The 13,035-nt window shown below is 37.7% G+C and overlaps 1 protein-coding gene across 2 annotated transcripts in view; it reads left to right on the forward strand.

The window, feature by feature from the left end:
* Window positions 1–13,035, forward strand: part of PRKAR2B (protein kinase cAMP-dependent type II regulatory subunit beta) — a 115,678-nt gene that overhangs the window by 88,148 nt on the left and 14,495 nt on the right. For both annotated transcript variants that reach the window (XM_024250355.3, XM_054560624.2), the window contains one exon: window positions 8,398–8,504. In XM_024250355.3, coding sequence (XP_024106123.1) covers window positions 8,398–8,504 — 107 coding nt within the window. The remainder of the gene's footprint in view (window positions 1–8,397; window positions 8,505–13,035) is intronic.

A 13,035-nucleotide genomic window follows, 5' to 3' on the forward strand; every position in this document is an offset into this window, starting at 1 on the left:
GGCCCATTCTTTCTCGAATGCTGTGCTGTGGCACTGGACTGCCTTGTAGGCAGTGGGCACAGCTGAAGAGTTTTAGTCAGAGAATGTAACTATCAGATTTATCTAAGGTCATTTTGGTGGTAATGTCGAGGATGGAGTTAAGAGGGGAGAAAAACAGGGGAAGCAGACAAGAACAAAAGAGTGGAGCCCAGTAAGAAAACGAGGTCATGATCTAGGGAAAAGAAAAGGGCCTGAACTCTAGGGAAGGGGGAAAGGGACAGACAGAAAAGAATGGTTTCACAAGAAAGGATTAACAGAACTTGGTACTGGGTGGTTGATTTAGTTGGGGACTGAAGGAAAGAATCTAGGATGGCTCCCAATGTCTAGCTTGAGTGACTGTGAAGTTGCTACCTTTTCCTGAAATGGGAAAACTTGAAGGAGGAAGGGGAAACTAATTAGTAATTAGCAAGAAGAATGATCTTGGCTTTGTGTTTACTATTTCATTTGAATTTCCCGAAGTCATTATTTAGCTTGAAAATCTTGCACTTCCTAGACTTCAGAAAATTTTTCCTTGGAGAGCTGTATATTCATATGTTGAGCACAGCATTTGTAATTATTAATCTCTTTGAAGATATTCTTTTCATGAATATTTTAATGCGCCACTCAGTAGGCCATTTTCCTCCTGAAATATTTCTAATTTGAGGCTAACTGAAATAATTTTCTAAGGCTATATGATAGGCTCTTTCATTAATGAAGAGTAAATTGTTATTTCTTAAGTGAGTCAGAGGCCTTTACTGAGCTCAGTCTTGAATTGGCATTCTGTAGGAGAATTAGATGTGGATTTCCTACAGTAGTTGTCAGTCGTCATGATAAGCCTCTGCGTATTAAATATTTCCTAAGTTCTTTTCACTCTGTGCATAATTATGGGGAAATTACATTTTGATTGACTAGAACAGACACCTGTCTGTATTTTATCAGGAATTGCTTTTTCATATATCCGTGTATGAATTCTTCAGTTTTTTAATGTTTTCAAATGCAGCTAATTCCAGCATCACAAAATAGTTACTATAGCAATTTATTTCATCTTTTTTCCCCATTTGACATTTAGAGTCAGAACTGATCAATAAAGCTAATGTTCACCCTCTACCTGCCTTAAAAAAGTCAAAATATAAATAGCAAGCAAAACAATATATTAGTAAATCATTTAATCAACCTTTAGAATTTTGATAGGTGACCATATGTTGCCTGAGTTGATGAACTCATTTGGGTAGAATGGTCCCTGTGGGGCCAATTAGCACTACATCAAGAAAGGTCTGTTTCACTGCTACCTTGGCTTCATCTTCAACCTTGGCTGCTGTTCCACAAAAAGATGCCAGAGCTCACACAAGGACCCAAGGAGGGGATGAAAACCACTTCCTGCAAACCCATCACCATCATTCTTCCAAAAGTTTTTCTTAGCCCATATGAAGATGTAAAATTATGTTCTCAGTTTAATTAGAGTTTTTTAGTTAATTAAAAACAGTATACATGTAAAATTGACAAACATTCAAAAAGAACAAAAGTAGTAGTCAGTGAAAGGAAATCTCCTTTTCACCTCTGCCTCTCAGAAACCCAGTTTCTCAGGAACTATGTTCTTTTAGTACTATCTTGTATATTTTTCCAGGGTCATGCAATGCACATACAAGTATATTCTTTTTCAAATTTTGGTGGCAGCAGAATAGACACACTGTTATGCCCTGTTCTTTTTTTTTTTTTTTTTTTTTTTTTTTTTTAAGAGTCTCGCTCTGTTGCCCAGGCTGGAGTGTAGTGGCATGATCGTGGCTCACTGCAACCTCCACCTCCTGGGTTCAAGTGATTCTCGTACTTCAGCCTTCCGAGTAGCTGGGACTACAGGTGTGCACCACCATGGCCAGCTAATTTTTGTATTTTTAGTAGACATGGAGTTTCACTATGTTAGCCAGGCTGGTCTGGAACTCTGGCCTCAAGTGATCTGCCTGCCTCAGCCTCCCAAAGTGCTAGGATTATAGGTGTGAGCCACCGTGCCTGGCCTGCCCTGTTCTTTTCAAATTTAACAATATATCAGTATTTATAGAGGTTCCATATTCTTTTTAAAAAATATTTTCATCAGTGTTGTTTATACAAGTTTAAACTAGTAGCTTTTATGTATTATAAAGCTAAATCATGATAACACATTAATGTTTTGCTGTTGCCACTATGTTATAATTGTACATAGAACAGCAGATTCCAAGTAATCAAAACAATATTTAAAAAGAAGAACAAAGTTGCAGGATTCACATTTCCTAATTTTACAACTTACTGAAAAGCTATGGTAATCAAAACAATATACTGGGCTCGGGTAGACATATAGAACAATTGAGTAGAATTGAGAATCTAGAAATAAACGTATATACTTATGGCCAATTGATTTTCCCACAAGAGTGTTAAGACCATTCAATAGAAAAAGAATAGTTTCTTCAACAAATGGTGCTGAATCACTGGATATCCACACACAAAAGAACAAAGCTAGACTCCTTTGCATATACAAGAATTAATTCAGAAGGGATCAAAAACCAAAGATATAAGAGCTTAAACTATAAAACTCTTGGAAGAAAACATGGGAGTAAGTCTTTATGGTCTTAGATTTAGCATTGGACTCTTAGACACCAAAAGCATAAGCAGAAAAGAAAAAAGAGATAAATAGGACTTCACACAGATGTAACACTTTTGTACATCAAAGGGACATTATTTTAAAAAGTGAAGACAGTCTGCAGAAGAGAAAATTATTTGCCAATCATATATCTAATAAAGATCTAGTATCCAAAATATATAATTAACACAACTCAACAATAAAAAGACAAAAATTCCACTTTAGAAATGGGCAAAGTGCTTGAATATACAAATGACTGGCAATCAAAAAATTCTCAACATGGTTAGTCATTAGAGAAATACAAATCAAAACCACAATGAAATACCACTTCTTCCCCACCAGGATAGTTACAATTTTAAAAAAGGAAAATAAAGTGGTTAATTTTATGTTATGTGAATTTCACCTTAACAAATTTGTAGTTTCCTCTCACCACTCCTTTTCAACATAGTGCTGAAAGTCCTGGCTAATGCGATAAGACAAGAAAGTGTAGTAAAATGTATTGAGAAGGAAGAAATATACCTGTCTTTGTTCACAGATGACATGATTATCTAAGTAGAAAATGAGAAAGGCTTCCAGAGCTAGTAAGTGATTATAACAAGGTTGCAGGATACAAGGTTAATATACAAAAGTTAATCACTTTCCTTTATATCAGCAGTGAACAAGTGGAATTTGAAATTAAAAATACAATACCATTTATAGTAACATCCCCCCAAAATGAAATATTTAGATGTAAATCTAACAAAAATGTGTATAAGATCTATGTGAGGAAAACTATCAAATTATGAAGGAAATCAAGGAAGAATTTAATAAATGAAGAGATTTCCATGTTCATGGATAGGAAGACCCAGTATTGTCAAGATGTCAGTTTTTCCCAAGTTGATCTGTAGATTCAGTGCAGTCCCAACAAACTGATCCTAAAGTTTGGAGAGGCAAAAGACTTAGGAGAGCTAACACAATATTGAAGGAAAAGAACAAAGTTAAAGTACTAATACTAACTGACTTCAAGACTTAGTATAAAGTGACAGTAATCAAGACAGTATAGTGTTTGCAAAAGAATGTACAAATTAATCAGTGGAACAGAACGGAGAATCCAGTAACAGCCCCACTTAAATGCAGTTAACTGATCTTTGACAAAGGAGAAAAGGCAACACAGTGAAGTAAAGATAGCCTTTTCAACAAATGGTGCTGGAAAAACTAGACATCTGAAAAAGAATCTAGAAATGGACATTATATTTTTCACAAAAATTAACTCAAAATAGATCACAGATCTAAATGTAAAACACAAAACTATAAAATTCCTAGGCGGTAGCATGGGAGAAAATCTAGATGACCTTGGATTTGGTGATAACTTTTTAGATGTAACACCAAAGGCACATCCATGAAAGAGAGGATTGATAAGCTGGACTTCATTAAAATTAAAAATTTCTTTGCTGCAAAAGACACTGTGAGCAGAATGAAAAGACAGGCTCAGATTGGGAGGAAATATTTGCAAAAGACACAGCTGATAAAGGACTGTTATCCCAAATATACAAAGAACTCAACAGTAGTAAACCATCAGATTAAAAAAACGGACCAAAGATGTTAACAGACACCTCACTGAAGAAGATATACAAATGGCACACAAGCATATGAAAAGATGCTCCACATCACATGTCATCAGGGAAATGCAACTTAAAACAACAATGAGATACTACTACACATCTATTAGAATAGCCAAAATTCGGAACACTGACAACACCAAATGCTGGTGAACATAGGTGGTTCAAGAACTCCTTGCTGATGAGAATGCAAAATGGTACAGCCACTTTAGAAGATTGTTTAGTGGTGTCTCTTACAACTAAACATACTCTTACCATCCTCTCCAGTAGTCATGCTCCTTGGTATTTACCCAAAGGAGTTGAAAACTTAGGTCCACACAGAAACCTGTATACAGGTATTTGTAGCAGCTTTATTCAAAACTGCCAAAACTTGGAAGCAACCAAGATGTTGTTCAGTATGTGAATGGATAAATAAACTGTGGTACATCTAGACAGTGGACAAAATGAGTGATCTAGTTATGAAAAGACATGGAAGAACCTTAAATGCATAATACTAAGTGAAAGAAGCCCATGTGGAAAGGCTATGTGCTGCGTGATTCCAACTATTTAACGTTCTGGAAAAGGCAAAATTATTTGCAAGGCAGCCCTTGTCCCTGCTAGACAGCTCTCATTCCTAGGCAGGTCTTTATATTCTGCCAAAACCTCCATGAAACTTCCACCCAACAGTCCCAGTTATGGCCTCTAGAACTACTGATGTCATGGTTTGAACAGAAGATAACTGGTGTATTCTCATATAGGTCTTCTTTTCTGTCACCTAAATGCCTTGTTTCCTGAAATTCCCCCATTGCAGGTTTTCACATTTCTTGATTACCCTTCTTTGAGTGTTCTCGCACTGCCAGTGACTCCTTTGAAAGACAGATGTCTGAAAATCCCTACATGCCTACAGCAGCAAAGCTATTTGGTGAATGGATATATGACAGCTTATTTATCCAGTGCCCTGTTGATAAACTATTAGTTTGTTTCCAGTCTTCTGCTATTGTGATGCAAAGAAAAATGGTGATGCATTTTATAAATATCTATATAATAACTTCCTAGAAAAGGAACAGTGAGGTGGAAGATTATGCATATCTGAAATTTTATTAAATTTTGACAAATTGCTTTTTTAGAGTTTGTTCCATTTTACCTTCTCACCGGAAGTCTGTGTGAGAATGCCTCTTTTCCCACACGGTCTCCAACACAGTGTGATATTCTAACATTTGTATCTTTTTGAATCTGGTGAGTGAAAAGTGGCATCTCATTTTGATTTTAATTTGGATTTCTCTTCATTTTGAGAGAAGTTGAGTAACTTTTCATGTTTTTAAGAATCCCCCTTTCTCTTTTCTGGAAGCTTTGCAGATCTTTTATCTTTAGTGTTCTAAAAATACATTATTTCATCCTAGTGTGGGGATTTGTGGTCATTGATTGTGCTGGGCACTTGAGTGTGCCCTTTTGGTCTGAAAACCTGTGTCCTTTGGGTCTAGAAAATTCATCCTGTGTTGTTTATATTTCCTCCTTTTTGTTTTCTCTGTTACTGTCTCTGGCACTTGTTTCTTTTCATCTCTTTATTGGCTTTTTTTGAGGTGTTTGTTTTTAATTTATCTTCTTACTCTTTTATTTACCTTTAAAAAAATTGTAATGGTGGATACATGTCTTTATACATTTGTCAAACCCATAGAATGTACAACACCAATAGCAAACCCTAATATAAACTATGGACTTTGTATGATAATGATGTCAGTATAGATTCATCAGTTGTAACAAATGTGCCACTCTGGTGGAGGATGTTTATTGTGGGGGAGTCTGTGTCATGTGTTGGGGTGGAGGATATGTGGAGTATGTCTGTACTTTCTGATTAATGTTCCTGCAAGCTTAAAACTGCTCTAAAAAATTCTATTTTATTTTTTATTTTTGAGACAGAGTCTCATTCTGTTGCCCAGGCTGGAGTGCAGTGGAACAGTCATGGCTCACTGCAGCCTCAACCTCCCAGGCTCAAGCAATCCTCCAATCTTGGCCTCTCCTGAGTAGCTGAGACTACTCATTTTTTTTGAGACAGAGTCTCACTCTGTTGCCCAGGCTGGAGTGCAGTGGTGCGATCACGACTCACTGAAGCCTCAACCTCCCAGGCTCAAGCAGTCCTCTGACCTCAGCTTCCTGAGTAGCTGAGACGACAAGTGTGCAACCACCATGCCCAGCTTTTTTTTTTTGGTAGAAACGGGGTTTTTCTGTGTTGCCCAGGCTGGTCTCAAACTCCTCGGCTGAAGCAATCTGCCTGCCTTGGCCTCCCAAAGTGCTGGGATTACAGCCATGAGCCACTGCACCCTGCCAAAAAGAATCTATTTTAAAGAAAAAAAATGACAATCATATTTTTAATTTCCAAGCTACCCATTTTTCTCTGATTTGCTCTTTTCCTAACTATCCTATTTTTTTTTGGTCTCATGGATATAATATCATCTTAAATGTCTCTGCAAAAGCTCTCTACAGTTCCTGAAATATCTATCTCATGTGTTGTCATTTTGCTGTTTATCTTAGTCTTGTAGGCTACCAGGGGAGCAACATAAAGCTGATTTAGAGCTCTGAGTAAGTAGGGCAGGCCTGTCAACCAGTGCACTGTTTAGCTTGAGCTGACAGGGAGCCAGCTGTTACATTGGGGAACCCTTAAGTCCTACCAAATGAAGGTTTTTGTTCTAGGGCACCAGTGTTCACAGTATCTGTTCTAGTTCTAAATTGTTTAGTTTCTCTCTAATCTTTTGTCTGGGAAGAGTTGAGGGTCCACATTTGGCTGCTAGGTATTCTGTATTAGGGTAGAGGGATTTTGAAGGAAGGTGTCAACTAATCTCTGCAGGACTTTAAATCAGTCCGCTTGTCTTTAGCTTTGTGTCTCAGTCCCATGCTGGCAGAACCAGATGTTACCCACTTTGGAGCCTCTTGGTGCTCCGCAAGGCATGTTGGCCCCTCCACACTGCATTCTAACCTGTGCTACTTGGAGCAGCTCTCTCTGCCACATGTTACTTACCTTTGCCCTGAAACTCCCTCATCCTTCAGTTGTCCGTTCCTGTACTCTATACTATTGTAGATTCATATCTTCATATGCCTTGCAACATTTTCGTGCGCTCTCAAAAGGGAGAGAATCACATGTGGTCTGTTATCCTCTTTATCCAGAATATCTTGTTTCTTCAACCTGTGTTTTCCACTTGCATCTTTTTTCCCTTTGAATCTATCTTCAACTCCTTAATTTATGTATAATAGTAATTGATTTTGGCATGGGCAGTTAGCATTATACCTTTTTTGTATGCCCATAAGGAGTGACCTGACCAAGGGCTTAGAGCTAATAAGTAGCAGAACAAATAACCCTCTAAGTCTTTAGACTTTTCCATTGTATTGTATTATTTCCTCATATCCATTTATTCTGTCTTTTCAAAGTTTGTTGAATTATTCCTGTATTTGTTCTGATTAAAGATTTCTTTCACCTCCTAGTTTATTCTCATCAGTTTGAAGTTTATCCTTGTGTCTTGTCAATCACATTTTGACAGAATAAAAATTTTACGTAGTTTAATTAGTTGTTGAATAATATTTTTGATGTTTCTGACAAATCTGCCCTAGTGAGCTCAGTGGATGCAGCTTGAAGCCAACCTTAATGACTGTGAATAGTGACAGAATATTTGCCACAGTCATTTTTGGTTTACTTTGTTGTTTTTCTGTTTTGTTCTGTTTTGATTTTGATGCTAAACCAAAAAGAAGATTGGAATCAGGATCTAAATTCACCAAGTATTTAGGTTATCTGTACACAAATTTTAGTGATGACTAAAATAAGGAAGTTTTTAAAAATGGGTATCTTTAAAAGAAATTTGAAATAATTCCTTACTAACCTGATCCTTTTTAGTTGCTAAGATTATATTTCACAAGGTATATGGTGGTTTGGTGGTTAAATTTTCATTTTATAAAGTGGTGATAGTTGCAAATATTCTAAAATAGACTAATTATAATTACTTTCATTCAAATACCGAATATGAGAGTATATAATCATCTTATTTGTATGTGGTAAGAAAGACTACTGTGTATTTTTCTGACAACATTTAATGGTAGTTATGATATTTCCATTTCTTTGGACTTGTTCACAGAAATATAACTGTGGTTACTTAAGAAAACATGTTCTAGATAAACATAAAGATTATATCCCATCTTTTTTAAAAATAGGAGCAGATGTCTCAAGTATTAGATGCCATGTTTGAAAAACTGGTCAAAGATGGGGAGCATGTAATTGATCAAGGTGACGATGGTGACAACTTTTATGTAATTGATAGGTAAGTTTTGCCCAACATTGTTACTGAAATTTAAAGAACCTTTTGTGTAAAATCTCAACCATTATTACGGCAACTGACAGTTATAGGATAGTTGTTATTGCCACTACTCTTATTACTACATAATAGGCACTGTAAACCTGTTGTGAGTACATGCAGTGAAACCACAGTGGATCATGAAAAGAGGCATAGTTTATAGAGAAACTGATGACTTTTGGTTAGTCTAATCTGTAAATGTCAGTCATTTAACGTGAGCATCTTCATTTGCTAAATTCTAATTGAGAGGTAGTGTGTAATAGTATTAGTATGTACTAGATGCCTATTCAGTGAGAACAGCAGTATAATATAGCATCTAAGATGTTAATTCACAGTAGACCTCAATTGGTATTTCTTAAAAGGTTTTTTTTATAAACTATGTAAAACATGCTCATGGTTTAAAAAATTCAAAATTGGCGGAGTGTGGTGGCTCAGGCCTGCAATCTCAGGACTTTGGGTAGCCGAGGCCAGTGGATCACTTGAGGTCAGGAGTTCAAGACCAGCCTGACCAACATGGTGAAACCCCGTCTCTACTAAATACAAGAAAAATTAGCCAGGTGTGGTGGCGCACACCTGTAATCCCACCTACTTGGGAGGCTGAGGCAGGAGAATTGCTTGAATCCGGCAGGTGGAGGTTGCAGTGAGCCGATATTGCGCCATTTGCACTACAGCCTGGGCAACAAGAGTGAAACTCCGTCTCAAATAATAATAATAATAATAATAAATAAATAAAAATAGAAAATGCAAATATTTCACAGGGGCATAAGGTGAAAAGTCTTTCTTCCTACTGCTTTAACATCATCCAGTCTGTATAGTAAGTAGTTTGTGCATCCTTCCAAGAATTGTATATTATTATATTTGTCTTAAAAAAAACTCTATAATTATTTAAAGAAGTCTTGCATTTATGTTGAAAATCTGTTTTCAGGAAATCTAAGTTGTGCTTTACCTCATCATAGAATAATGTGCCTTATGCAATAGATGAATCCTGAAATCTAACAGCAGAGCAGCCTGAGCTGAGTCCTTATTTCTTCACTTTTCTAAAACAATGATAAATGTTCATGAGACAATTGGCATCCCTGACCCCTCCCCTTGTGTATGGAACGCATGTCCTCTCCCAGCCTGACTTACTGGGTTACGTTTGCTCTCTGGGCCGGGTTGTGTTCACCTCAGAGGTCTTGGTGAAAATGACCTCTTTGGTCTCCTGAAGCCTCATTTTGTTATTTTGGCTCTGTGGGTGGTGTCTTTCATGCGTCAGTCACGCATGCTGTTTAAATCAAGAGTTTTCACTGATTCTTCCATTCCCTCATCCCTAATGCCTGGTGACCTGTGGCTGAAGCACTAGCCAGGATTTTAGAATAGAATAAACCAGTTATCTATATGTGAATCAAAGTAATGATTTTTATATCATTAATAGTTTTCATCAGTGAAACACCTCGGAAATGCACCTAAGTGTGTTTAATTGTAGAGGTGTATGAGAAACCCTGACCCTCTACGATCTTAATCATTTAGTGGGGATTTTTGACTTTCAAAACTGCCTTACATTTGTATATAGTTTATTCCCTTTTCAGTTAGATCCTAGTCACCCATTTGGTAGATGAAAACATGCAGGCACACAGAAGTGACAGCACTTGGTTCAGATCACCCAAATGACTGGCATAGAGCCAACTCCACAGCCAGGTCTCCTGTCCTGTTCATGCTCTTTCTGGGGATTCTTGCCTGCCGGAGGCCTTATATTATCAGAGAAGAAATCTGTGTGAAAAAACAGTCCAAGGTTTTTGTTTTTCTTTTTTTTAAACAGTCTTGCTCTGTGTTGCCCAGGCTGGAGTGCAGTGGTGCGATCTCGGCCCACTGCAACCTCTGTCTCCCAGTTTCGAGCGATTCTCCTGTCTCAGCCTGCAGAGTAGCTGGGACTACAGGTACCCGCCACCACACTTAGCTAATTTTTGTATTTTCCGTACAGACGAGGTATCACCATGTTGGTCGGGCTGGTCTTGAACTCCTGAATTCAGGTGATCCACCTGCCTTGGCTTCCCAAAGTGGTGGGATTACAGGTGTAAGTCAGTGTGCCTGGCCTAGCCTGCGGTATTTTAACAGACTTTAGACTGATGTGATTTCAACTGGACTGGTAGCTCATTTTACTTCTCCTCAGCACATTGGCTTTGTTTTACCCTATTCAAAGTAGCGAGTGTAGAGAACAGTTTCGGTGCAAAAGTATAAATAGTGTAAATCAATGAGTTTAATCTATACAGCATTGCTAGTCTGAAAATCTGAAATGCTCCAAACTCCAAAGCATTTTGAGAGTCAACATGATGGCACAAGTGGAAATTCCACACCTGACCTCATGTGATGGTTTACAGTCAAAATGCAGGCACACAACAGCTTATTCAGCATCCCCGAAGAGGTTAGTGTACGATGTACAGTAACTTTAATCAGAATATAGCATTGTAGGTGGAGACTGCAAGCCTGCCATTGTTTGTGGTTGCTCTTGTTTGGCAGCCGGTGCAGGTATTCTGGGGATGCTACTGTGCTGCTTAGTTGCCCCAAACACATTAGTTTTTACTGTATTAATGGTATGTTGTATTTTTTACTGTTAAGTACTTATGTGTGAATACAAGTAAAAAATGATGGCTTCCTGGTAGCATATAAATTCAGAGTCAGGAATGATGGTAATGCTGAACAACCACAGATTGTCCGCATAGGTGGCTGAGATAATGACACCTTTGCTTTCTGATGGTTCAGTGTACATAAATTTGGTTTCATGCACAAAATTACTTAAAATATTAAATAAAATTATCCTCAGGCTGTGTGTATAAGGTATATATGAAACATAAATTAATTTTTTATTTAGACTTGGGTCTCAATCCCAAGATACCTCATTCTATATATGCAAATATTCTAAAATCTGAAAATACCTAAAATCTATAACACTTCTGTTCCCAAGAATTTTGGATGAGGGAAACTCAACCTGTACTTGAAAAATGATTATCCATGGGACAAATTCTAGTAGTTTCTCTTGAAACAGTCATTCTATCCATGAATTACATTGAAAACCAATTCTTTTCTTATTTATTTATTTATTTATTTTTGAGATGGAGTCTTGCTCTTGTTGCCCAGGCTGGAGTGCAGTGGCACCATCTCAGCTCACTGCACCCTCTGCCCTCCTGGGTTCAAGCGATTCTTCTGCCTCACCCTCCCGACCGAGTAGCTGGGATTACAGGTGACTGCCACCACACCCGGCTAATTTTTTTGTATTTTTAGTAGAGACCGGGTTTCACCATGTTGGCCAAGCTGGTCTCAAACTCCTGACCTTGTGATCTGCCCACCTCGGCCTCCCAAAGTGCTGGTATTACAGGCGTGAGCCACTGTGCCTGGCCATGAAAACCAATTATTTTCTTCCTTATTAATAATATCTACTGTCTACCATGTTTCTGCTGTTATTGCTTCTTTATTATTAATAATCCTTTTCTTTCTTTTTTGGAGGGGCAGGGAGAGTGTCTCACTTTCTTGCCTAGGCTGGAATGCAGTGGTGCAGTCACAGCTCACTGCAGCCTTGAACTCCTGGGCCCAAGCGATCCTCTTGCTGCAGCCTTCCAAGTAGCTAGGAGTACAGGCATGTGCCACCATACTTGACTAATTTTTTGGTTTTTTGTAGAGACAGAGTCTTGCTATGTTGCCCAGGCTGGTTTTGAACTCCTGGCTTCAAATGATCCTCCCACCTTGGCCTCCAAAATCATTGGAATTACAGGCATGAGGTACCAGGCCTGGCCCATAATAATTTTCTAATGTTAAAAGCCACTTTTTTTTTTTTTTTTTTTTTTTTAGCAGCACATCCCCACCCTTTGTCCTTGTTAGGGTTTAGTCAACAGAATAAAGCCAAAGAATTTTTTCACAGGTGCAAGCCTTGAAAGCATGTTCTCTGATAAAATACAGTATGTGGAAAGTCAGTCATCCACACGAAGAATGCAGTTTATGTGAATATAGAGTCTGGGTAATATGAAGTGCAGTGACATGCAAACTGAACCTTATTTGCCTAGAAAAAGAACCCCAGTTAAAAGATAAGCACCAAAAACCTATAAAAAGACCAGAGTTAGATATCTAGTCTGAATTTCTACTTTTTAACTTTAGAATGGGGGTTGATCTAAAGTAAAGGGCCAGAGAGTAAATATTTTTGGCTTTGCAGGCCAATATGTTCTCTGTTGTAACTACTCAACTCTGCAGTTGTAGCATAAAACCAGCCATAGATAACACATAAACAAACAAGAGTGTTTATATTGCAGTGAAACTTTATTTACAAAAGCAGCCAGTTTGTGGGCTATAGTTTGCCAACCTCTGCCGTAGATTATAAAGGACCCTAGTAAGTTTTGTAGAGTAGTGGCTAACCAAATTGCTATAGCTAGATTCTTTTTAAAAAGTTATTTTCTTCTGATCACAAAAGTAATAATATGTTAATGTTACAAACAGAAACTCTTAAATTAGATAGCCAATGTGCCTAGAATCC

The sequence above is a fragment of the Pongo abelii genome, chromosome 6 (genome assembly GCF_028885655.2).
Source record: "Pongo abelii isolate AG06213 chromosome 6, NHGRI_mPonAbe1-v2.0_pri, whole genome shotgun sequence".
Lineage (NCBI taxonomy): Eukaryota > Metazoa > Chordata > Mammalia > Primates > Hominidae > Pongo > Pongo abelii.